Source organism: Anabrus simplex, chromosome 8 (assembly GCF_040414725.1).
Source record: "Anabrus simplex isolate iqAnaSimp1 chromosome 8, ASM4041472v1, whole genome shotgun sequence".
Classification (NCBI taxonomy): Eukaryota; Metazoa; Arthropoda; class Insecta; order Orthoptera; family Tettigoniidae; genus Anabrus; species Anabrus simplex.
In genome coordinates this window covers 222,298,858-222,326,622 of record NC_090272.1, presented here as the reverse complement: position 1 = coordinate 222,326,622, position 27,765 = coordinate 222,298,858, and the positions used below count along the sequence as shown (strand labels likewise).

The following is a 27,765-nucleotide window of genomic DNA, read 5'->3' as shown; positions in this document are numbered from 1 at the left end:
GGCGGAGCTGTTGAGTATCAAACCAGCCTTCAGGCTGAATACCCAACATACATACATACATACATACATATTCAACCGGGCGAGTTGGCCGTGCGCGTAGAGGCGCGCGGCTGTGAGCTTGCATCCGGGAGATAGTAGGTTCGAATCCCACTATCGGCAGCCCTGAAAATGGTTTTCCGTGGTTTCCCATTTTCACACCAGGCAAATGCTGGGGCTGTACCTTAATTAAGGCCACGGCCGCTTCCTTCCAACTCCTAGGCCTTTCCTATCCCATCGTCGCCATAAGACTTATCTGTGTCGGTGCGACGTAAAGCCCCTAGCAAAAAAAAATAGCATACATATTCACACATCCGCTTACCCACCCCCCGCAACCTTCATCTCCTCAGAACCTACACGAATCTCCTAGCCAAAAGGAGGGCGTTACCTTCTAATTGGCCCGACTTCCCCTTTAGGGAGGGAAATGAAAACTTTTTTAAGATGATGAAGATGATGATGATTGACATTCCAGGTTGGTGGATACAGCCACGGCTGGTCCATGCTCCGACAGCTCTGCACTCCGACCGACCAACCGAGGAGAGGAGCAGTGGGTCTACACCTCCGTATTCAGGAGGGGGAGAGGGTCTGGTCCCTACCGTAGGCCCTCCTGAGAATGGTTTTCTGTAATTTTCCATTCTCCTGCACTAAGGAGAATGTCGGGACAATTCCTAGTGTAGGACACGGCCGCCAAACTTCTCACACTTCTCCGCACCTCAAATCACCGCTCCATATTTCCTGGCCTGAAAGAGGATGTAAATCGCCGTACCAATCAGTCACCACTGATATGTCCGACTCGTTGGCTGAACGGTCAGCGTACTGGCCTTCGGTTCAGAGGGTCCCGGGTTCGATTCCCGGCCGGGTCGGGGATTTTAACCTTAATTGGTTAATTCCACTGGCACGGGGGCTGGGTGTATGTGCTGTCTTCATCATCATTTCATCCTCATCACGACGCGCAGGTCACCTACGGGTGTCGAATAGAAAGACCTGCACCTGGCGAGCCGAACTTGTCTTCGGACACTCCCGGCACTAAAAGCCATACGCCATTTCATTTTTACCACTGATATGCATTTAGGGCGGTCCACCAGGTGGCAGATCCTCTATATGTTGTTTTCCTAGTCTCTGCCTAAATAATTGCGAAGAATTTGGAAATGTATCGAACTCTCCTTCCTATAAATGAATATTAGCCCAATTTTAGTAGCAGTAGTTCACATTCGATGTGTTTGGGTGAATAGTTCCCACTTACAAGAGAAATGTTTGGGTTGAATCAAAGAGATTTCAATGAAACTTAGGTGAACGTATCTTAGATGTAATGGCGATCGTCATTTTGCCGTCAAATGGACGGTAATGATACAGCTTAATCACTGAAGAATAGCTGGACTTTTCAAAACAGTGTACTGCAGAAATACAACAGTAATTAAGTTGTATAAAGCACAATCTTCTGCAACACTTGGTTAAATCACTTTCAAAATTTATGGTGACAGAATGTCCCACTTATTCAGACAGTTCACTCGGACAATCCGCACATCGAACACATTACAATGGCAGAACTAGTTGCATTCCTGACAACACTAAAGTGCAATAAAAGCCTGGGGAACATTGATTAAATTTGGAGTTATTCAAATATTCATACGAATCTTTCCAAGAAAACTTTCACCCAATTCCTGAATAGAATTTGGAAAGGAGAAGACCCACCTGAAAACTGGAATAAAGCGATAATTATTCCATATTTCAAGAAACGCGACAAAAATGACTGTAAAAACTACAGAGGCATATGTTTATTAAATTCTAATTATAAATTATATGCCAACATCATTAAAAATAAACTATAAAAACACTATGAAAACATTCTAGGAGAGGAACAATTCGGCTGCAGAAAGGGAAAATCTTGCTGCAATGGCTATTTTACCATGAAAATCCTTCTATAAAAACACAGGTAATTTAATGTAGAAACACACATTGCCTTTGTGAACTTCAAAAACATTTTGACAAAGTAAGCAGCAATACCTTACTTAATATTCTAATATATGATCACACCCCACAGCATAAGTAACCTTTACAAACATAACCTGATTTCTGTAGTAATAATAATTGTTACGGGGTTACCTGTGGAATGCAGAGGTGAAAGAAGGTGCGGGCTGGAATGGGTCTAACTACAAGGCTGAGATATTGATTACAATGGCATTAAAGGTTATATTTTCAAAAATAGCAAAACAATTTTCACACAAAACTTCAGATTTTAACAAGTAACAACAAGTCAAATCAGGTACAAGGTATAATTTTACCAACGAAACACAAGTTTCGGTGTCTTTACACGGCCTGGGCTTCGAGCCCCAATTTTACAATCCTTGAGCTACTAGCCCAACTTGACCAAGGCACACATTTGATCAAAGGACAGAAAACCCCTTCATTCAAGGAGCATTAGCTCCAACAACCATATTGAGCCTCCTAGAGGCACTTTTACCACATCAGAAAGAGCTGACCCGCTCTCAATTTTCTGAGCCTATCAAAGGCCACAACAAACTTGACTATCAACTGCCCTCAAGGCACACTTACAAAGAAACAGGGGTATCTTGTACCCAACCTACTCGGCCTTCGTTGAAAAAAGAATAGGTTAAGAAAATGGTCCAAAATGCAAAACAGAATGGAGGCGTGAATTTGCACTCCTACATGAAACTTCTTAAAACCTAAGAGGCGCGAGGCCGATGAAACAGGGGCTATTCCCAAACTATGGAGGTGACTCGTATACAGAATAAATTTAACACATTAAGGAAGAGTAGAAAAACAGTTACGAAAACGTAGTCACCTCAAATCAAAAGGAAGGGGAGCTCGAGAGGTTAAAGCACTCTCTATCCCCGATTTACAGTTAGAGATATGTGAAGTTTTACAACATGTTACATATTTAAGAGATAGGTTACATAACAAAAGGTTTCGGACCTTCCCCGAGGGTTACACTGCTGAGATAGCAAGAAATAAAGATGTTAAACGGCCATTACCTTGTTGAAGAGCTGCTACCCGAAGGAAGAGGCGCTACCCGCCTCCTGCTACACTTCCATACACTATGCTAGATGTAGTTCGAGTGGCCGAGAGACAAGAAAATCAGCAGTTTTTATACCCTCGTGGAAGATTCGAGACCTTTCATGAATAATCAAGCCACACCATCTTTGTTTATTGGTCCGTCTTGAAAATACACTCAAAGTCGAAGAAGAAATACATGGTTGGTCAAAACTTAATTACAGAAATTCTGGATTGGCTCAATTCAAAACAGGCGGAAAGAAAAGATTAATATTGCCAACCCACACATGAAAGAACGCAATTTAGTAAAAACAAAAACTTATGAATACAAAATTTCTTCAAATAAAGTTCTTCCCCTTCGTACCAGGGTGCATGGTCATAGTTTTTTGTAGAGACATCTATAAGAGAATGTCCACAGTTTTTGATCAATAGAAAACAAAACAAGTGGAACTCCACACAGTACTGACAACTTCGTAATCACAAAATTTACGGTAGTGATATCTTCTGAGAAAACTTATGAGTTGATACAGTTTTTAAAGTTCAGATTTTCTCCTGTAGAGGAGTACTTATTGGCGGAAGATTTAAAGTTGCGGCGTAAAGGTGTACCATCCGGTACAAAATTAATAATAATAATAATAATAATAATAATAATAATAATAATAATAATAATAATAATAATAATAATAATAATCTTATGGCCTCAGCCTGATTTCCGTAGAGGTCAACGATAAATTATCAGAGTGGAAAACAATAAATACAGGGTTGAGGTATTTCCCCTCCCCTGTTCATGATGTATATGAATGCTCTCATACAGGAATTTAGAGAAACAAGACATGGTTCCATATGGATTAACATAAATCTAGAGCTCGACACAATATTATTTGCAGATGACTTAGTGCTGGTTGCCACCTCAGAAGATGATTTAAAGCGTTCAGAGTATAACCTAAACCTAGTCTCAGAAAAGTACTCAGTGGAAATATCCCCTGACAAAACTAAGATAATGGCATTCTGTGGCAAGGAACTAGTAAATAATTACATTTTAGAAAGAATAAATTGTTTTAAATACCTAGCTTCAAACTGTCTTTCTTTGAAGAACTGGACATACCCGAGTCAGGGAACACGGGTGATACAAGCGGGCCACGTAACACTAATAATCAGACGGTTCAACTTCAATAATGCTTATGTATATCAGCCTATGTCGGAACATAACAACATTTTACAGATACTAGTTGAAGCACACCAAGGGACAACAAAAACATTGAAACAGAAAGACCTCCAGCTCAAGACTGTTTTAACGATCACATCTCAGTTTTTAACTATCATCATGCTTTCTAAGAAAAAGCGTTTTATCTAACATTTCATTTTGTGTGTCCGATGTTTTTAATTCATTATATATGTTTTACTGAGGACAACCCAATGCCGGGTTGAAAGCATGTCTAGGTCTGTGAAAAGTTTCGTCTTAATTCGACGTTAAATATTATAGTATTGATTAGGAGGATATCAAAATAGTTCTGTACAATTTTGTAAGAAACCGGGAGTTGTTCTCACATATATGAGTTTTTTTGACAAGTCTGCCAAATTATAGCCCCAAAAAATGAAAACTATGCGGCAAGGAACATTTTCCATGCAACATATAAAAATGAACGTTATTTGTCAATAACTTTGCTACCATTTAACTTATCAACTCCAAATTTTGTGCGGGGCTATTTCTTATTAATATGTGTTTGTGTTTTAACCTTGGTTTTGTTTAGTGCTAAATTGTAGACGTTCAAAATTTCAGTCGTGAGTCCCCTTAAAATTATAACCACATTTCTACTAGGTTTTTAAAGCAAAAACTCTTTCTTTGTTAGAAAACATCTTCGTAGCAGGTTATAACCAACAAAGTCCAAAAAACATACACTGATGGAAAAAACTCCGAACACCAAGAAGGGGTTGTGCTAGATTAACGGACGTTGGCAGTAGTGTTTATACATCTGAAAGATGACGTTGATTCAAATTTCCGGAAATCGCATTAGCGTGGCGCTATGAAAAATAGTAGCGGCCCCATGACGTTGTACATCAGGTTTGCTTTAAATACGGGCTGTACTGTGCGAGAGCGTTAGTTACCTGTGAGATTGGACGGGGTTACCAAGCTCGATAGCTGCAGTCGCTTAAGTGCGGCCAATATCCAGTAATCGGGAGATAGTGGGTTCGAGCCCCATTGTCGGTAGCCCTGAAGATGGTTTTCCGTGGTTTGCCATTCTCACACCAGGCAAATGCCGGGGCTGTACCTTATTTTTTTTGCTACTTGCTTTACGTCGCACCGACACAGATAGGTCTTATGGCGACGATGGGACAGGAAAGGCCTAGGAGTGGGAAGGAAGCGGCCGTGGCCTTAATTAAGGTACAGTCCCAGCATTTGCCTGGTGTGGAAATGGGAAACCACGGAAAACCATTTTCAGGGCTGCCGACAGTGGGGTTCGAACCTACTATCTCCCGAATACTTGATACTGGCCGCACTTAAGCGACTGCAGCTATCGAGCTCGGTGTACCTTAATTAAGGCCACGGCCGCTTCCTTCTACTTCCTACGCCTTTCCTATCCCATCGTCGCCATAAGACATATCTGTGTCGGTGCGACGTAAAGCAAATAGCAAAAAAAAAGAAAATGGACGGTGTGACTGTGAGTGGGTCAAGAATGCCTTTTCGACGACGAAGAGGCCAGTATCAACAGCATTCCCGAGGGTGTTTTCCTACAGGATAATGCACGCCTCTATGCCGCTGTTGTAACCCAGCGTGCTCTACAGAGTGTCGACAAGTTGCCCTGGCCTGCTCGATTCCCGATCTGTCCACAATCGAGCACGTAGGGGACATCATTGGACGACTACTCCAGCGTCATCCACAACCGGCATTAACCGTCCCTGTATTGACCGAGCAAGTGCAACAGGCATGAAACTCCACCCCACAAGCTGACATCCGGGACCTCTACTACACAAAGCATGCATGCCTGCATTCAACAGTCAGGCGATTACACCGGTTATTAATGGACTAGCATGGCACATTTGCGATGGATTTTCTCCCGTGGTCTTGTACCTTTAATATGTTAAATATATTGGCTAAATTTCCGTATTCTACGTACCTTATTCCATGGTGTTTGGATATTTTTTCTACCAGTGAAGTAACAAATGTGCACATAATCTGTTTGATTGAGAAGCATTGCACTCTGGCGTATGTTTGTATCAATAATTATCTGAAAAAAGGAGGTAATTTCGAATCACAAACAAGATTGCCTTCATGTTTTTAATGGGTAGTGACTTTTGGCTATCATGTATTATGTCGTATGAAGTGTAAGCCTCTATCGTGTTGCGGGTATTTCTCTATGCCATGTCTGGATCAGAGGATGATGCAATAGCCATGCAACTTCAATAAATCCACTCATTCATCCTTTATTCAGTTCTCTCTCTCTGGCTCCTGTTTTTGTGAACATGTGTCATTTTTCCAAATTATCAGTTCAGTTTTGGTGGACACATTTATGTTCAACAATTCACAGAGACCATCCATATGGAAATAACGGAGTTTCTCAGGCAGTAAAGGTAATGTGCTCCCAAAGTACAGACGGTAAAGATAACACAGCGTCTACAATTTCCACAGTACACTGCTTCGAGGCGCCTGTTATTAAGTCATTAAGTTGCAACATTACCGTTCATTTGACGGCAAAATGATGATCACCATTATATCTGAGATAAGTTCTGCCACGTTTCATTGACATCTGTATGATCCAACCCAATCAGTAAAGACAAGTAGCTCTTTATCCTCCACAATGAATGACGTTGTTTGCAGGTACAGTCATTCTTTTACAGCAGCAGGAGCAAGGTTATCTCACCTTACAGTACTGAATTGCTAGTAGTGGATGCCATTGTATATTCTAACTAGAGTGAGTTTCTCTTATTGGTTGGCCGGTAGGCGCACCCAGCTTATTCGCCTCCCGTTGACTCATCACTCCCCGCTGCTCGGCACAGCACTTCGCTCATTTTATCCGTGCATAGCATGAGATAACAATTAAAATTAAGAATAAAGGAAATTAGTAATTAAGAATTAAGAAAATAAGCTCGTATCTTATGGCAGGAGATGTTGAAAATCTATACATTTCTGGCATCGTCTTAAGAAACTCCGATTCGCACGCGTAAGTTCGTCTTAACATATTCGTGGCCTGCCATGCTGAGCTCTTCGAAACTTCCGCTTCTTGTCCAAGTCATCTTAGAGATTTTATAGGCTTATGTTCTAATCTTTCTGCGATTTTATTTCCTTTTCCTTCAATATGTACACATTCTTATCGAATAAAGAACCAGTTCCTTTCAATCTGTATACGAGCTTCCGGACAGTCTCTCTGTGTGGAGGGCTTGCATCTGACCGACTTCCCTGCAAGACTCTGTTTTCACATAATTTTCGTACATAAATACCCTTTCCTCTACCGTGAACACATGTTGAGGCATTATGAGGATTATACCCCGAAGTAACACGTCACAACTCGAGAACAGTTTGAGCGACAGATCAACACTGAACACGGACCTGAACTGTGAAGTGCGGGCATTCCCGTGCTGTCGCTGCGCTGTGTAACGAGAAGTGATGAGTTAACGGTAGGCAGATAAGGTGGGAGCGCCTGCCGGCCAATCGATGAGAAAAACTCACTGTTTAACGAATATTCAATTGTGACTTCTGTCTAGAAACTTACACTGTATGTTTTGGACAACACAGACCATATCTGAACGAGAGCATGTTGATAAAAGAATTGCATTGTTTGGCCTCAGCTACTGTGTGCAGACATTTTAATGTGAGCCATCTACTCGTCAATTTCGACATTACAATTTACTCTACGCCTACTAGATGGCAGAGTAAACAGAATCTCTCTTGGGCGTCTATGCTTGTGTTTTAATGAATTTTGTCAGGTAAACACCAAATGTGTCACCAGAGATCGTTTACATACCGACATCGTAAGAGATGAAGTGTTGAATGGACTTGTTTCCGCCCTTCAAAAATGGAACACGCTATCTTGGGATCCAGTAGCCGACACTGTACCACTGATCCATACAGGCAGCTGACATGTTGATGATAGTTGGAGACAGATAATCACCTCCACCGTTCAGGCACTGTCTCAACGTTGTTCTGTATGCTCCACAATGAATGACGCTGGTTGCTGGTTGAACCACTGGTACACAGCATCAGGACGCGCTTGATGGTGCTGAAAATGTTCCTTTTCGTGGCTTTCTTCAGCAGACCAAATTCTTTTTACAATTTGTTTAACTTCACACCGACACACATAGGTCTTATGGTGCCGATGGGATGAGCAAGGCCTAGGAATGGGAAGGAAGTGGCATTTTCTTTCTTCTGCTTCCTTCATTTGGATCCTACCAAAACGACAAAGCTTGCTTAAAAATTTGATCCACAACTACAAGGATCGTCCAAAATATGTCTGTAAATGATTGGTATACCATATTATAGCCCACTTATTACTTAATAAAAATCGTATTAGTCAATAATTTTGATATCCATGAAGAACTCCTTATAGGAAAAAAGAGTATAAATAATTTCTGACTATTGTTAACGAGCCTTTTAGGGCTGCTAACCCAATGTCCTTAAAAAATTGGTTATCCAAATTAAATTTCTTACAAAAGTTATGAAATGTGTGGGAAATGGTGCCTCTTGCTCATATCATCAATCCTTCAGCGTGATATGGAATTATAAGTTCATATATATCACATTTCTTCTTGTGTACATCACGTGGTCGAGTGGATTATGTCCCGAGTTCTAATTGTGGGGTCTATCGTGAATCCAGTGGTTCATGTCAATCCGGCGGCTTGACCCAGCCCGAGACAATCCACGTACCTCACTAGGGAAGGGCAAGAAGATCTTGGAAAGCCATTTCAGATAATTTTAATGAGTAATTCATTTGCCGTGTGGTAAATAATTCCTACGTTACAGGTAAAAGAATACTCACTTTAAAGAATATTACAGACCAATACATTTTGAAGGAAGTATTTACACAGACGTAAAATTTTTCATTTTCTAGGATTCAGATGGAATAACACAAAGAATAACCGAAAAGTAATCGAGGATTAAAGCAGTATCAGGAAAAAACTAACAACTTAGTTAAGAAGTGTCCAAACGCACGGGAATGCGGGTCGACACTTAGCACGGCAGCATAATGCAGGGCCTATTTAAACCTGGTTTGAAATAAAACTAAATTATTATTATTATTATTCATGCTGGCGGAAGTCCAGCCGCGCGGTGTAGGGGGCAACTTGTCCGCCTGTCACCCGGCGGCCCCGAGTCCGATTCCCAGCCGGGTCAGGGATTTTTTATTGTAAATTATTAATGTCACTGGCCTGGGGACTGGGTGTTTATGTCGTCTTTAATGCACACTTCCGTCATTACCAAATAGACGCAGGTTCACAACATATGGTGCAAAGTAGGAGCAAAAGATCTTCTTAGGTCGACGTCGCGAATAAATAGCATTTCCAACAGAACAAAGATGGCCTAGGCCACCATAGCTCAATTGGTAGAGCAACCGACGCGAAATAGGGAGGTTGTGGGTTCGGATCACACTGGTGTCTGGTTGGCCATTTTTCTTCTGTACTTAACATATCTTCAACACGTACTAAATGTAACACGACTTAATAGGTTGAAAGTTGGTTTCGATTAATACCTAGTTTAATGCTCCTTACCACAAAGTTTGCCGAGCATTTGAGTGGCCGTGACCATTTGCATGAGCGGTAATGCTCGCCAGTTCCTGTACTTCTTCTTCACTTACCACCCATACTGCTTCATGGTCTTCACCTACTATTCCAGCAATGTTTTACAAGGCCTCTTCTATCAGCTTTATCTAACGCAGTAAACTCACGATTTACTTCCCTTTAGTGTCCGTAGGATTTTACATAACTGTGTCTGAGATTGTTGTAGAGCCTGAATTTTTAAAATGCCTTTTTCAAGGGGCAAACGCAAGTGTCTCTTTACAAGTTAAAGACAGGCGCCTGGGGATGGAACTATATCCTGTTTCCTCGGAGTATCCCCCTACACAACCATTTCCTCGTTGAATTTGGTGCACGTGCTGTCGTGTAGACATCGATCACGTAACCTCTTAACTGGGCATGACGAATATATACGTACTCGTCTTTTACCGCGAATATCTCCTGGGTATGACGAGCTACTTTGCCGCGTCGTGTATTATCGTCTTAATTGATGTTTTTCCTGCACTACGGCAGCAAATACCACATATCACGCTTCTTGAAGGTTATTGGTTTTTATTTTACAACTGTACGGTGTTACTTGTCCGCAGTAGGCCAAATATGGCAGCATCTAGTTCAAGGCGTAAGTTCGAAACGCTCGAAGGAAACGAGATTATTCAACACTTAGAGAACGATTGTGACGATTTATGTTCTCAGAATTCCAAAGATGAGTGGCTTGATACAGATTATGATGAGTCTGATAGTGAAAGTGGTTCAGAGAATGAGAATGGAGAACAAGATAAACAATATGACGTATCGGATGAAGACCAAGTGCTAGACATGTTTCAACCTTTCCCGCCGCGTGGTGTTTCACGTCAGAAATTCGTATTTTCTGGTGCTAGTGGTGTAAATGTGGACTTCGACGATGAATCCAATGTGTTAGAATATTTTGAACAGTTCATAGAAAATGCCATGTTTCAACTTATTGCCGAACAGACCCATGTTTATGCTAAACAGTTTTTAGAAGCCTATCCGAACTTGAAACTACGGTCACGAGCGAGAGATTGGGTGGATACAAATCTAACTCAGATAAAATCTCTAATTGGACTTCTAATTCTGCAGGGGATAGTTCATAAGCCAGAAAACAGTATGAACTTCTCCAAACGGGAAAGTATCAAAACCCCTTACTTTTTGAAAACTATCTCTGAGACAAATCACTGCAGTTCTAGTGAGGTAAATGACGTAACTGACCGTGAAGTTAATGTAAAATTTTTCACAATGTTACTAGCATGATGTGTAATTCGTAAATATGCCTTTCTTTTTTTGTTTTAATTTTAGGTGCTAACATATAGACATATGAACAAAATACTAAAATTTCAAATAGGTAAATGACCTTGCAGTTAATGAAAAATGGTTCAGAATGTCACATGCATGATATGATATTTATAAATACCCTGTGCTTTTATTTGTTTCAACTTTCGGCTGTAAAATATGGGCCAAACTCTCAAATTCCAACCAGGTAAATGACCTTGCAGTTAATGTAAAAATGGTTAAAAATTTCTCTAACATTAAAATTTATTAATTAAAATGCTTTTATTTTACTTTTTGTACCACATGTGAATGATATGACTAACTTTTCTGCCTATCCTGCTGTGTAACAACAACCTGCTGAAAAAATACACAGGGCAGGTTACACCAAGCACATCAATAATACCCAGTTAAGAGGGTAATAGAAACTGGTATGTAGAACATGGCTCTTACAAGGCTCATTCAACTTCTGCTTAGAATTCCTCCCTTAGAGTGTGACATAACGAGGTGGTACTCTGTCATGTTAGTATCTGTCGTTATTCGATCTCTTAGACACGGTGTATTATTCAGGTTTATAGTTTTACATGAGTTGGTCGATATACTGTAGTAGTCGTAGCCTCAGCGCATCTAATTTCACGTGTATTTTAAAGCACAGCGATATGACTTTCCATATGCAATATCCCACGTGCTTTCGCTGCGGGTGCCTTCGACTGTGGGCCTAGTCTCTTTTAACAGAATGTTGCCAAGTAAGGGAAAACTGATTTCTACTATCACAGCTAACCTAAAATTGTAATATTTGTTGAAGACAATAGCTGACAAATAAGCGGTTTAAATAGTTGAAGCTGTGAAATCTGTGGTCAAAGGTTAGCTTTTTTCCTAGTTGCTTTACGTCGCACCGACACAGATAGGTCTTATGGCGACGATGGGACAGGGAAGGGCTAGAAGTGGGAAGGAAGCGGCCGTGGCCTTAATTAAGGTACAGCCCCAGAATTTGCCTGGTGTGAAAATGGGAAACCACGGAAAACCATTTTCAGGGCTGCCGACAGTGGGGTTCGAACCTACTATCTCCCGAAAAAGGTTAGCTTAATATTTTTATTTGAAATTTGCATTTAGCCCGTTTTGCAACCGAAGAATAGAGTTATCCCCTTTTGCAAACCCCTGGATGGCCATAATGGGTGCGAAATCGGCTGCAAAACCGGTCATGTCAGGAACGTTCCAGTCTTCTTCTAATAGGTCGGGAAGTATATGGGGAAAATGTAATAATCAAACATTTTTGTTTAAAAATAGAATATTAACTGAGACTTCTTATTTCTACTTTTATTTCATTCTGATGCAGGCGTATGCACATACTATTATCAAATTCCCATGTTAAAATAAGTCACTTTAGGACTGCACAATAATTTCACAAAACAAAAATAAGTAATGGACATTTCTCGCAAGAGATGTTGTTTTAATTGAACATTGAAAAAAAAATCCACGAAGTCAATGTCGGAGAATCAACAGAAAAAATGAAAAGGTTTACAAATAGAAGTAGTCCCCAGCAACATTTTCTGTATCATTATCATCCATAAGTTCAAACTCAAGATCTTCAGCGTGGTTTTCCTCATTTGGTGCTACGTCCTACTGCAAACTTTCTTGTTGCAGAAATATTTCATTGAAGAACTCCATCTTCTCCACTCTATGTTTCTAAAAAATGCTATTTTAGGAGCTTCTTGATAGCCTTTATTTTAGCTGGTTTCAGTTTGACCCCCTTCGGAATCAAATAAGGAATGCCATATTTCTGGAAACGTTTGCCTCTCATGATAAGAGTTTTGTGCTCTTCACATTCAGAATTGTAGGCTGGCTCTCCTTGCTCACGGCAAGTCTTCTTGTTTGATAACTTAAATTTCTACGATCATAGCGTTCACAATTGTATTTTACTTCCTGAAAAGAGGACCTCGACTGCATGATGGAAAGACAGTCCGTTTTGCAACCTGAGCCAGGAGTCACTTCTCCCGCTTTGCAGCCGCATCTGTTTTTCAAAACGTATTTTAAAGAGCTTTTTGCCGAATTCGTTCCTTGACAAATAATCCTCTTGACAGTCAGTAAGAAACTGAGCCTATCAGTACCAACAACTCTTTTTTTTTTAATTTTGGCCATTTGCGCCACTTTGCAAACGGGCAACTCAATTGAACAGGCAACCTACCGCTTCACCAAGGGACTCTCTGGTGGTCTATATTATCAGAAATGAATTCCTTTATACAGTCCTCTCCTCGTGCGAAATGGGAATTATACATAAATGACAAATGCTCAGAAGGAGAAGATACTAGTCAAGTTCTCTTGCGAGTGGCTTGAGGAACAAAGTCCTACTCGGACCTTGAAAGGACAGTGCGCCCTGGTGGTAGGCAGCATAGCAATGCAGTTCGATGTTGCGGTTGGACGGTGCACACTCTCTGATCTCCAAGGAATTCTCATCATCTCCTCTCTCCCCACACACCCGTAACAAAACGTACTAATAAACTCAGTGCAAAAATCTAAAGGATATTTTTTAATCACTGCTGAGTAACTTGAATATTCCAAATTCGCTCCTTTTGCTACTAGATTGGTATGTACTTCGTCAAATAGTCAACCTTTCTGTCGACCTTGCCAGTCAAACAAATATCTCAATAAAACATTATAAAATGTATGTGAGTCACATTCACGTTTTCACATTTTTGTCTGTGAACGGTTGCATGTTGGTGGAGGTCAAAATTTATACAGATAGATACAGATTGTCTCCATCGTTCCTCTGTCAGATTATCCAGAAACCTCGTTAGAGTGAGGTGCACCGGTGGTTTGTAGCCAGATAGGTAGTAGTGCATGGCAACAGGTACAAACCATGGGATTTCTTGCTCCATTGTTGTAGAACGTCAAATTGCAGGATCTCTCGTTGGAGGAGGTTATCAGTCTCTGTATCCTGTAGTTTATTTATGACCTCCGAAACCCACTTCCACATTACAGCAGAATTTACGCACGTACTATAGCGGTAGGTAGAATTCGCATTCGGTCAGTGAGAGGGAGGAGTTGCGACTGCTGTCAGGAAGACGATGACTTAGACGTACAGCCCTGAGGTTGCTCTGGGCAGCGTTAAGGCCTCCTGCAGGTGCTTATTCAGAGCTACGATATACAATAACATGGTTTCGCTCACGTGGAAGAAAGTCTAAGTTTCCGATGAGGGACTTGGATTATTTTGAACCAATAGAGAAATTAAAATTTGATATAAGGTTTTTTAGGCGTTTGCTCTACAAACCAGCGTTTCGTCTTGGACCTGACTCTAGACACATCTGAATGTGATGTCTTGACGATTCGAGTTGCTCAACTTCCTAATACACAAATGAGTCACTCGTCCACCATGTTGTGTACATTTATTCTTTACAAGATTTCTTGATGATGATGATGATGATGATGATGGTGTTTGTTGTTTAAAGGGACATAACAGCTAGGTCATCGGTCCAGACTCAAAAACACTTATAATTTCTGCTGTGAGCAGCTAAAGCTTGTCTTGTCAGAAACATCGTGAAAGATCCTAGTTGGAGGTAAGTAGACATCTCAGATGCGATTGAGGTTCAAAAAGACAACAACATATTTTAAAATAGTGAAGTGATTATCTGACACCCGCGGAGGCCCGAGTTCGATCACCCGCTTTGCCACGAAATTTGAAAAGTGGTACGGGGGCTGGAACGGGGTCCCTCAGCCTCGGAACGTCAACTGAGTACATGGGTGTTCGATTCCCACCTCAGCCATCCTCTAAGTGATTTTCCGTGGTTTCCCACTTCTTTCCCAGGCAAATATCGGCATGGTACCTAACTTAAGGCCACGGCCGCTTCCTTCCCTCTTCCTTGTCTATCCCTTCCAACTTTCCCATCCCCCAACAAGGCCCTGCTCAGCATTCCAGGTGAGGCCGCCTGAGCGAGGTACTAGTCGTCTTCCCCAGTTGTATCCGCCCGACGCAAAGTCTCCTTTTTTTGCTATTTGCTTTACGTCACACTGATACAGATAGGTCTTGTGGCGACGAGTGAGAAGGGAGCGTCCGTGGCCTTCATTAAGGCGCATTTGCCTGGTGTGAAAATGGGAAACCACGGAAAACCATCTTCAGTTGTGCCAACAGTGGAGTTCGAACCCACTCTCTCCCGCATGCAAGCTCACAGCTGCGCTCCCCTAACCGCACGGCCAACTCGCCAAGTACCCAAAGTCTCACGCTCCAGTACACTGCCTTTGAGGCGGTAGAGGTGGGATATCTCGCTGAGTCCGAGGGAAAACCCAACCCTGGACGGTAAACGGATTAAGAAAGAAAGAAAGAAAGAAATGATTTTCTCATGAAGTAAGTGTATTGGGCGTAGCACAATTTGATATAATATCAATAATAATAAATTCATGTGGCTATTACAACCGGATGGATCCTTGGCAAGACACACCTTTGATGAGGCTGAGGTGTGTGTGCCGTATGTGGGACACAGATTATTTTTGTTGTGGAAAAAATGCTGAATGTGGTGTGAGTACATAAAAATTAAATCCACATTTAAAAATCATTGGTCAACAAAGTATCTTCCATATTCTCATTACTAGTGCATTATTTGGAAAATTTTAAATTTCGTCGAGAGCGAAGGGATATTAAAAGTTTCTCTTCTGAAAACACTGTAATCAAGAATATTGACTTTGTATTTAACTTTCATCCACTCGCGCTCGCCGCTCGTCATGTTTGACCATTTTCATGATATTTTATCCACTTTACCCGCACCGCTTAAAAATAATCACACCGAGCTCGATAGCTGCAGTCGCTTAGGTGCGGCCAGTATCCAGTATTCGGGAGATAGTGGGTCCGAACCCCACTGTCGGCAGCCCTGAAGATGGTTTTCCGTGGTTTCCCATTTTCAAACCAGGCAAATGCTGGGGGGCTGTACAGTAATTAAGGCCACGGCTGCTTCCCTCCCATTACTAGCCCCTTCCTATCCCATCGTCGCCACAAGACTTATTTGTGTCGGTGCGACGTAAAGCAAGTTGTAAAAAAAATACCAGGGCAGCAATTCTGTCAAAACATCACAAGCACAGTTTTGATCAAAAATGTTTATTAAATAATTCATAGAAATATTGACTACGTATGCCGCAGAAATCTTCAAAATGAATTTATTTCTCCTCATATTTCGGTTAGTAAATTTATTTATTTATTTATTTATTTATTTATTTATTTATTTATTTATTTATTTATTTATTTATTTATTTATTTATTTATTTATTTATTTATTTATTTATTTATCGTAGGATGAAAGGAGGAATATCAGCTATTTATTAAATATATACAAAAACACACACATATATACACACACAATCTGAAGTTCATAAAAATAGTCACAATACTATATTCAGATGGTTAATTCGCTCTGCGGCTTCTTGTGTTAGGCTGTGCCTCTAAACGCTCTGAGGGGACATTCGAGCAGTATATGATCCATGGTTTGCTGCTCCTCACCGCAGTCTAAATTAGGAGAGGACCTCCATCCCCACTTGTTTAGTATTCCTCCGCGTCTTCCCTGGCCAGTTCAGTACACACCACTGTCGTCGAGGTGCGGGCTGCTCCCAAGGAGTTTTAATTAAGTAATGATGTGTCAAGGAGTTTTGGTTCTGCCATTGATTGTTCCAGGCGTCTAGTATTTTTAAATGATTGACATGCATATTGATTGCTGTTGCGCCACGACTTTAATCGCTGCGGTGATGATCCTGGACTAGGGTACCCGGGCGAGAAATCTCGCATGTTCATAAAGTACACTGACTGACAGAGCAAATGCAACACCAAGAAGGAGTGGTCAGAACTTTATGCCAATTGCAGGGTAGACTGACGTCACTGAGGTATGCTCATGATGTGAAATGCGCCGCTGTGCTGCGCACGTAGCGAACGATAAATGGGACACGGCGTTGGCGAATGGCCCACTTCGTACCGTGATTTCTCAGCCGACAGTCATTGTAGAACGTGTTGTTGTGTGCCACAGGACACGTGTATAGCTAAGAATGCCAGGCCGCCCTCAACGGAGGCATTTCCAGCAGACAGACGACTTTACGAGGGGTGTGGTGATCGGGCTGAGAAGGGCAGGTTGGTCGCTTCGTCAAATCGCAGCCGATACCCATAGGGATATGTCCACGGTGCAGCGCCTGTGGCGAAGATGGTTGGCGCAGGGACATGTGGCACGTGCGAGGGGTCCAGGCGCAGCCCGAGTGACGTCAGCACGCGAGGATCGGCGCATCCGCCGCCAAGCGGTGGCAGCCCCGCACGCCACATCAACCGCCATTCTTCAGCATGTGCAAGACACCCTGGCTGTTCCAATATCAACCAGAACAATTTCCCGTCGATTGGTTGAAGGAGGCCTGCACTCCCGGCGTCCGCTCAGAAGACTACCATTGACTCCACAGCATAGACGTGCACGCCTGGCATGGTGCCGGGCTAGAGTGACTTGGATGAGGGAATGGCGGAACGTCGTGTTCTCCGATGAGTCACGCTTCTGTTCTGTCAGTGATAGTCACCGCAGACGAGTGTGGCGTCGGCGTGTAGAAAGGTCAAATCCGGCAGTAACTGTGGAGCGCCCTACCGCTAGACAACGCGGCATCATGGTTTGGGGCGCTATTGCGTATGATTCCACGTCACCTCTAGTGCGTATTCAAGGCACGTTAAATGCCCACCGCTACGTGCAGCATGTGCTGCGGCCGGTGGCACTCCCGTACCTTCAGGGGCTGCCCAATGCTCTGTTTCAGCAGGATAATGCCCGCCCACACACTGCTCGCATCTCCCAACAGGCTCTACGAGGTGTACAGATGCTTCCGTGGCCAGCGTACTCTCCGGACCTCTCACCAATCGAACACGTGTGGGATCTCATTGGACGCCGTTTGCAAACTGTGCCCCAGCCTCGTACAGACGACCAACTGTGGCAACTGGTTGACAGAGAATGGAGAACCATCCCTCAGGACACCATCCGCACTCTTATTGACTCTGTACCTCGACGTGTTTCTGCGTGCATCGCCGCTCGCGGTGATCCTACATCCTACTGAGTCGATGCCGTGCGCATTGTGTAACCTGCATATCTGTTTGAAATAAACATCAATTATTTGTCCGTGCCGTCTCTGTTGTTTTCCCAACTTTCATCCCTTTCGAACCACTCCTTCTTGGTGTTGCATTTGCTCTGTCAGTCAGTGTATATGGTGGAGTAACCCCCTGGTGAACTAAGGAATACACACACAAATCAGTCTTACTTACCACTTAATGTAATCTTTTTTTTTTTTTTTACATTTATGGTATCCACTTGAATGGAAGTAAATGAAATGCATCATGATGAATGTTCCGGAAGTAATTTTTGGTTTTATTATAATTCTTTTCTTAACTGATAATTATAGCATATTATAATGACATAAAACAGGCGTCCCAGCGGCAAGTGGACAGCAAATGATGCCGCGTATTTTCCTACAGAAACACTATTTGCAAATCGCACACTTCGTACAAATTTCTACACTAATTTTTAAAAGAAATTATCGATATTTATGAAATAAGAGTGTAATTTGTCATGCTAATGTATATTATCTTTCTTTTGAATGGTCATTTGTCACGATCGGTTACTTGTGAACGCCGCAAAAGGGATTTATACTACTGAAATAATATATGTGACAATCTGAATGTATTGGTAACAGTGGGTTGTTTTCAATTTTCTTCCATGTATTCAGCAATGACTGAGATTTTCTTATGGGTTGTGGTGGAATGTTACTTAGAACCGACAGCTAGTGCGCGTTAGTAGATCGAATACATTCTGTGGTGAGGCGCATTGCTTGATTGGGCTGCGTGTAAATTACTTTAGTATGAGCACTGTTTAACCATGCAGAACAGCAGTATTCTGGAACTGGGTACGAAAGAGCCAGAGCTGTGGATCTAACGAATGTTGCATTGGCACCTGTTAACACATTTTCAGGCCTTCAAGATCATTTTTTATTTACTATTTCATCCAAGAAATAGGTTTTTATAGAAAAACGCATATAAAACTAAAAATGAGATTTAAGTCTATGTATTTACAATTTTTATATTTTTCTTTTGAAATAATAGGCCCCTAACATAAACTGATAATTACAGCATATTATAATTACATAAAACAGGCGTCCCGGCGGCCAAAATGTGAAGTGGACAGCAATGATGGCGCGTATTTTCCTACAGCATCGCTATTTGCAAATCGCACACTTCTTACAAATTTTTAAACTATTTTTTAAAGAAATTATCGATATTTGTGGAATAAGAGTGCATTTGTCGCTGCCAATGTCTATTCTCTTTCTTTTGAATGTTCATTTGTCTCGATCGGTTATTTGTGAGCGCCGCAAAAGGGATCTACACTACTGAAATAATATATATGACAATCTGTTACTTCCGCTTCTTTCTTCCCCATTTCCTCCAGAATTCGAAGAATATCTTCAAAATCGCTGTATCGCTGAGCCCTGAACAAAATACTAGGTAACTAGGTCGGTAAATACATCGTTAAGTGTTTTCTGGCAAAAAAGAAGCTATATTTCAACGAAAAAATTGACAGGAAAAACTTTATGCCACACTAGTTTATCGAAAGATGAATATAATTCCGAAATACTAGTAAATTAAGGAAATATTTACTTACATCTTCTGATGAGGGATGGAAAAATAATTGTCACTTCCGCTCGCAAGACGACAGTTTGGCCGTCACCGTCAGCTTTCGGACTGTACTGAGATGGTAGGGAGTGGTGGGCTGGGTGAAATCGATCTCCGGCTAGCGACGAGGTGACTAACTAAGGAATACCTGCCCCTCCCAGGCTTTTCTAAACTTTCTGGCGAGAAATGTGCAATATGATACAATCTGCCGTCTGCGTGAGCGGATGAAGGTTAATTAATTTTTACAAAGACTGAAATAACTGAAAATAGGAGGGTGCAATGCCCGGTGAGTAAGGAGGCTATAGATACATCTCATGGCTGGTGACCGAATACTCAATTAAGTGTGATATCTTTGTTTCAGGGTCAAACAACGCACGGTATTGATTGCCCTAATAGTGGCGCTGTGTGTGATAGCCGTCGCTCTAGCGCTCTACTTTGCCCTCCGGCCAGCCGACGCAGGCACAGAAGATACTCTCCCGCCTTCGCCTTCTGTACTAGGAATCTACTCGAAGGCTGCAGTGTCAACGAACGGTGTACCTTGCGCGGAAATCGGCAAGTAAGTTCAATTCTTGTCATGCTTTATCTAGAACCTTACTGAGTCAAATAAATGAAGTGTAATGTAATGTATTCTATACAGGTATGAACATGTTTAATGTCCAGCTTTTAAGTATAAGTGTCGAGGATATGAAATTATTCACAAGGAAACCCCTCCATCTGCTAATATCCGATCTGATCGAGATTCGGTACAACAAATTCAGCAGGAATGTTCGTAACGTCAAGGACTCAATTCAACAATTAACTTGGAATTGTGACACCGCTTTGCGCGATGAAAAACAAATTTACAACATTTTAATCACAACACTCAACCTATCTAATTTATTCTTACCGAGCTCGATAGCTGCAGTCGCTTAAGTGCGGCCAGTATCCAGTAATCGGGAGATCGTGGGTTCGAGCCCCACTGTCGGCAGCCCTGAAGATGGTTTTCCGTGGTTTCCCATTTTCACACCAGGCAAATGCCGGGGCTATACCTTAATTAAGGCCACGGCCGCTTCCTTCCACTTCCTAGGCCTTTCACATCCCATGGTCGCCATAAGACATATCTGTGTCGGTGCGACGTAAAGCAAATAGAAAAAAATTCTTAAATATCCAGCTGTTGTTTATAACTAATGGACATTGTTTTTTATCAACTTCAGATACAGAACATTTGGGATTAATGTACCCAAAGAAGATTGAAACCTTTACTCAAGACTGTTACTATCCCAATGATCTGCAAATTCTTAATTTTCATTTTATGATCTTTGTTAGTTTCATTTTAATTTTTCATTTTTACGGGTATAGACAATATCAAACCTCAGTGCTCTTAGTGTGCAATGTGGCATTTTTATGTTATAATTGTAACATGTTAACTTCAGATGTTTTTCAGTGTAATCCTTGTATGAATAAATAATGTTCCAGACATTTGACCTTTTTAAAGAAATTATCGATATTTGTGTAATAAGAGTGCCTTTTTCGCTGCTAATATCTATTCTCTTTCTTTTGAATGCTCGTTTGTTACGATCGGTTACTTGTGAGCGCCGCAAAAGGGGTCTACACTACTGAAATAATATACATATATATATGTATGTATATATGACAATCTGCTACTTCCTCTTCTTTCTTCCCCATTTCCTCCAGAATTCGAAGAATATCTTCAAAATCGCTGTATCGTTGAGCCCTGAACAAGGGGAACAAGGGGCGAAACATGTCCCTGAGAAGTGTATATAGTATCATGTAGATTTCACCCACGTAGCACGTGGCTTATATTGAATAGGTGGTGATAATAGAATAAATTATTTTTGTGATAATTTGCTTATATGTTTTATTCAACCATATCAAAATTAGATGTCCAGTCGTATATTTAGAACCAGTTTTGGGGTGTTAAAGTTTGGTCATTTAAGCATCCGCACACAAACACACACATTCACACTCACATTACTTCCCTAACCTTGGCAGTCACTGCCACTCATGAGGCGAATTTAGTACCGAACTGGTCTGACGGTCAGAACATTCCAAATATATTTTTCTTCCATAGCGAAAGGTCGCGGTTGAACTGGTCGGGTGGGTAGTTGGCAGGTAGAGGAAGTAATTCTCGAATGCGTTACTAACCTAACCCCTACCCCTCAACAACTGCCTCAATTCACTTGACTCAGTGTCAGTTCGCAGACAGTCTCAGTGCAGTGTCCAATGCTTTCCATGTTAAGTTAGTTGTTTCTGAGGGATTTAAATATTGAAAAGGTGACAAGACACAATCGAGTGAAAAGTGCATAAACCTAATCCAGCCCAATGGCCACTACATGAACACATTTTTTGACGAAGTCTTCCAAGGCCGCTACATATATTTACTATATTGCCCTGTGTCTTTTTACTAGGACAGTTGTTATAATATGAGAACGGTAAGGCTTCTTCGATCCAAGGAAGAAGTTATAAGTTATTAGACAAGGCCGGAAGGCCGCTATATATATTCGCTATATTGTCCTGTGTCATTTTATTGGGACAGTTGGTATAAGATATGACCGGATGATAAGGTTTCTTCAATCCTTGGTTTTGATATTTTAGCGTCGGGCCAGTTCGACCCCACTAACTGATCTCCAAATTCCTATAACCATCAGACCAAATCGACAACACCCAGGTGAATGGGACGCCAGGACTTAATTAAGGCCATGGCCGCTTCCTTCCCAATCCTAACACTTTCCTATCCTTGTGTGACGATTCTGTTGGTGAGCCCGCAGGTTTTCAGGCGGGTCATGTGCCCGTAGAAGGTCAGTCACCTTTTATTTATTTATTTATTTATTTATTTATTTATTTATTTATTTATTTATTTATTTATTTATTTATTTATTTATTTATTCCTAGATGTTAACAGTGTTATTTAGTCTAGGACAAACATGTATCTCACCCTTCCTAAGTTGAACTAGCGCTTACTTTTGTGTCACAAGTCTTTATAGAGTTATCCAACAACAACAACATACATTATAAATTAAGTGAATGAATGAATTAAACGAATGAGTGAATGAATTGATGAATGGATGATTTAAGGATTGAATTTTTTCATGCACGAATGAATGAATGAATGAATGAATGAATGAATAAACACTCTTCTCTTCTAGTCACGGATAGCCACCAGCTGGGGAGAGAGCATTCGTTAATGTATGAGTAATTGAATGAATGAAATGAATTGAATTGAACCCCAGCAGGTAAGGAGAGAACATTCCATTACGGATGAATGAATGAATGAATGAATGAATGAATGAATGAATGAATGAATTCACGTTTTCATTCAATTCACATGTAATTTAATAATTAAATTGATGAGAAAAGATAATGACACCGGAATGCAACCTTTTTTTTTTTTTTACACTTTGCTTTACGTCGCACCGACACAGGTAGGTCTTATGACGACGATGGGATAGAAAAAGCCTAGCAATGGGAAGGAAGCGGCCGTGGCCTTAATTAAGGTGCCTGGTTTGAAACTGGGAAACCACGGAAAACCATCTTCAGGGCTGCCGACAGTGGGGTTCGAACCCACTATCTTCCTGATGCAAGCTCACTGCTGCGCGCCCCTAACCACACGGCCAACTCGCCCGGTGAATGCAACAATTTATCTATTACTACATTTAATATAGGGTGCGAAATCAGAAAGAAATGGTGGGAGGGGGTGGGGAGAAAAGGATCATAGGGGCTTAACTACTAGTGTTTATTTCGGGCAGTACTCGGACGGGGGAGGGGTATATAATTCACCTATAAGTAAATTACCCCTCGCCCAGAAAAATGTAAATTACATCTTTTTGTTTGAACTCTGTTGTTATAACTAGAGTCCGGATTATTAGGTGCTTATAGGTTAGAGTGCAAACTTACTGAAGCCAGTAACAAGTATACCCTACACTGTACAACGGTTATGCTATGAGATTTGCATATATGTTAGGCGTACAGCCTATAGAACTCCTTGAATTTATGCTAGTCTTCCTACACTGTGGTGCAACGGGTTGCATGACACTTCCTACAAACCAAATTACTTTGCATTCTAACCTATTACCACCTACAAATCCGAGGTATAGTTATAACAAGAATGACAAACGTTGGAAGGTTATTCCCGCGTTTCAGATGGACTTGCCAAAGTGAAACATGAACAATAGGCTGCTTTATTGTTAAGGTCTGGCATTCATTCTATTATTTATATATCATGTCTATTATTGTTCATGTTTTATGAAAATATGCACAGTAAAAAACATTAATTTCAGTAATATATGCGTTCTATATTTTCCTCATTATTTTATAATGAAAGAATCCGCCCGGTCACTTTTATTGGGGAGGAGCCTTGAGATAAAATCATCGGTGGAGGAAAGCCACCCCCTCCCCCCCGCGATTTTGCATACGTATTTTATGTTATATTTAAACCTAATAGTTATCACCCCGAAGAGCTAATTCACTGGCCACATCTTGCGACACAATACCTTTATTTTACCAATCTGCTGAAAGGGAAAATCACGGCGAAGAATGGGCGAGGACGACCAAGGAAAAAGTGACTTCAAGACTTGGCACAGAGTCTCCATTATGGTTCTTATTATGAAATGAAACGAGGAGCTGAGGGCAGGAATGACAAGGCATTGCCTTAGACCAGGGCCTCTCAAACGCCCAAAATCTCACGCGTGCAGATAGAGGCGCAAGAGCTCCGTGCACTGTGCATCGCTGCCGCTCGGCATGGCTCGGATCAACGCTTCGTCTCTGGGCTACTCGGCTAAGCTCGGCTCAACTCGCCTATGCTCGGCTCAAGTCAGCTTGGATTTGGAGCGCTACGGCGCAAGTGGGGCAGAGGGAGACAGGCGGAGCGAACGAGACAGGCGTGAGGAAAGAGAGAGTAAGCGCTATTGCTCCAAATCGAGGAGTGGGGGGTCTGCACTCTGGTCAACCAAGCCAAGTCGTCTCTTGCACCGTGCACAGTGCATGCACCACGCGCATGCACCCTGAGAGGCCCTGCCTTAGACCAAGGTAACTAGAATAAAAGGTAGGCTACTCCGGCGGTTGAGGCTTCCATTGCTATGGCGTCACGCGATATGAACGACAGCGAGCAAGGTACACAGTCGCAGTACAGCAAGCCTATAAGTTCTCGTGCCTGTGAAACATCTTCTCAATCTTTCATCAAATAATAGTCTGGTTTATTCCGATTCGATAAGTAACGGCACTTCCAATAGATTTAAAAACGTGAAAATACGTTAAATTTCGTCACATACTGAGCAGGTTGAACATCAACTATCAAATAGGCCTACATGACATATAATACGATAAGAAATAAAACATTGCCATGCAACTCAAAACAATTAATTTATTTCCTGATGAAGTAAATATTTATATCAAACGGCATAGGAAAATATACATCATATCGACATATTTATGGAATTATATTAAATTATTAAAACGTACGTGTCAGGAGACTTAATTACTTGATGAACCAACCCAAACCTTGGCCTTCTTATTGGCATATTTTCTCAGTGCTAGTTCTTTACTCTTTGCATTAAAGTACCATATCCTAATAAATGTCCTGGTCCTTACGTAGAGACAAATTATTTTGTCATGGAATACTGGAAATTTTGACTTAATAATAGAATAAGAGTTTTCATTACGTTTTTGCATCTGGATAGAGTCTTACCGTGAAACACACCAAATGAAATTTCGTACTGGGCTATGTTTTTTAACCATTCATGACTGGGATGTGTGAGGTCCCCTTTTGTAATAACCGTGATCCAGTAACAGGTCTCTTCTCGCACGACATTTTTGTCCCTTTCTTCGTATTTACTGTATATCGGTTCACGGATACTGTATTATTTCACGAGCTTCGAAATATATTCAGAAATATAAGTTATTAGTTCATAATAATGTTAATGTTATTGGATTTTACGTCCCACTAACTATCTATTTGAGCACCTTCACCACCGGTCTGAGACAGGATCGAACCTACCAAGTTGGGCTAAGAAGGCCAGCGCTCTACCATTTGAGTTTCTACTCAGCCCGGCTATTAGCACATAACAATAATTATAGAAAATGTGATTTTCATTCAGTCGTTTATATCTGACACCTTTTTACCGTACGAGCTGTAATAATGGAGATATTCAAGAGTTTATTACAAAGTGTTTCAATAACCGAGCATTGCTGACGAGGAAGTATTGTTATGCCATCACCGTAGCAAACTAACTGGCTATGATGGTTGTTGTCGTTATTGTCTTTATAATATGCGAAATAATAATAATGTTATTTGTGTTACGTCTCACTAACAACATTTACGGTTTTCTGAGACTCGAGATGCCGTAATTACGCCCCACGGGAGTTCTTTTACGTGCCGACAATTTATAGCGCCACACACGTTTCCATAATACGTTGACCGCATTTTAATCAATACAGTGGTTCTACTTCAGATACTGACAACACGAACACTGTTCACGTAGACTAATGAACCACTATAAAATTATTATGTATCCGTGATCCGATATACAGTAAATACGTAGAAAGAGACAAAAATGTCGCTCGGTCGGTAAGTCACTTGCTTTCTTGGCTTACGCTGCGTGAACCACCAATGATAGACCCCCAAGTGTAAGCGTACGAAATGTAGAGCATAGAAACCTCTACAAAAAAGTCCACGATGGCCCATACCTATTTCCAACCGACTGCCCTCTAGAAGCGATTTTATGCTATAGTCCGCGGTAAAAAATATAACTCCTTAAAATTAAATAAATATTTCGATATTATCCTAGAGTTCCTCATCAAAATAAATTGTTTGGCATCCTCCAGTATTTTATAAGGATTACAATAACCTTGTCAGGACATTATTTGCATGAATGGTTCAGAAGTTATGACCAAATAGACTGTAGTGTTAATATGTGTCAGCAGGACGGGCGAGCGCTGTCTCATATCACATGACGTCACGCAGAAGGCAACCAGGGAGAGAAACAAGTGAGCGCGATGTGGGAAGAGACCCCCCCTGGCCTTAGACACTGATGCGTTATCGCCCCTCTTTTTTTCTTTTTGTCCTAGATGTAATGTTTTCGGCAGGCGGGCCCCTTTTATATTGGTTGCACCTCTGTTTATTACTATTTAAATGTTCGAAGAAAACACCAACATTTACAAACAAAAGGCAAATGAATTTAACATTTTCAGTAAAACATTTGTTATCCAACCTGGCATGTGTTTCAGGAACATCCTCGCCAAGAACGGTTCTGCTGTGGAGGCCGCCATCGCAGCGCTCTTCTGCGAAGGGGTGGCTTGTTTGCAGAGCATGGGGCTAGGCGGAGGATTCTTCATGGTCATCTATGACCGAGAAAAGAGGGAGATCGTCACCCTCAACGCCCGGGAGACGGCCCCAGCGGCGGCACACGAGGACATGTTTAATGGCAACTCTTCACTGTCGCAGAACAGTGAGTACTCTATTGGAGAGTTATTTATTTAATTATTTACTTATTTTTATTTCTTGTTTTATTTATGTATGTATTTATTTATTTGCCTTGTTTTGCTTGGCATAGTTAAGGCTATTAAGCCTTCTGTAACACTAAAGCAAAGCAAAGTAAAGCAAAGTCACCTCCGTACAGGCCATGAAGGCCCTTGGAGGAGTGGAAGGAAAGGCTTCCACCATTGTTAACCTCGGCACGTGATGGGGTAGAGTGGTTAACTCTACGCCCGGCCGCCTTTGCCCCCAGGAATGAACACGGTATTCATTTTTGGTGTAGGCTGAGTGAACCTCAGGGCTATATGCACCTCCGGAAGTGGAAATCTGGTTTCTTAAATTTTACGATTTCCTGACGGGGATTCGAACCCACGTCCTTCCGGGCGAACCAAGCACGCCTCGACCAGGCAGCCCCTTCTCTTACACTAAGCTAGGGTTAACAAATAAATAAATAAATAAATAAATAGAAAAAGAATAAATAGTAATTAATGATAGTCGTAATCAAAATAAAACAGTAATAAAAGTCATGGTTCAAATGGAACATAAATACCTCTTATACTTATATAGCAGTTGAGGTTTTCACGGC

At 41.4% G+C, this 27,765-nt stretch overlaps 1 protein-coding gene across 4 annotated transcripts in view; it reads left to right on the top strand.

Moving 5' to 3' along the window:
* The window catches only part of LOC136879011 (scoloptoxin SSD14), a 300,668-nt gene that overhangs the window by 200,717 nt on the left and 72,186 nt on the right, over positions 1–27,765 (top strand). For all 4 annotated transcript variants that reach the window (XM_067152702.2, XM_067152701.2, XM_067152704.2 and 1 more), the window contains 2 exons: positions 20,073–20,267; positions 26,933–27,153. In XM_067152702.2, the coding sequence (XP_067008803.2) occupies positions 20,073–20,267; positions 26,933–27,153 (416 nt within the window). The remainder of the gene's footprint in view (positions 1–20,072; positions 20,268–26,932; positions 27,154–27,765) is intronic.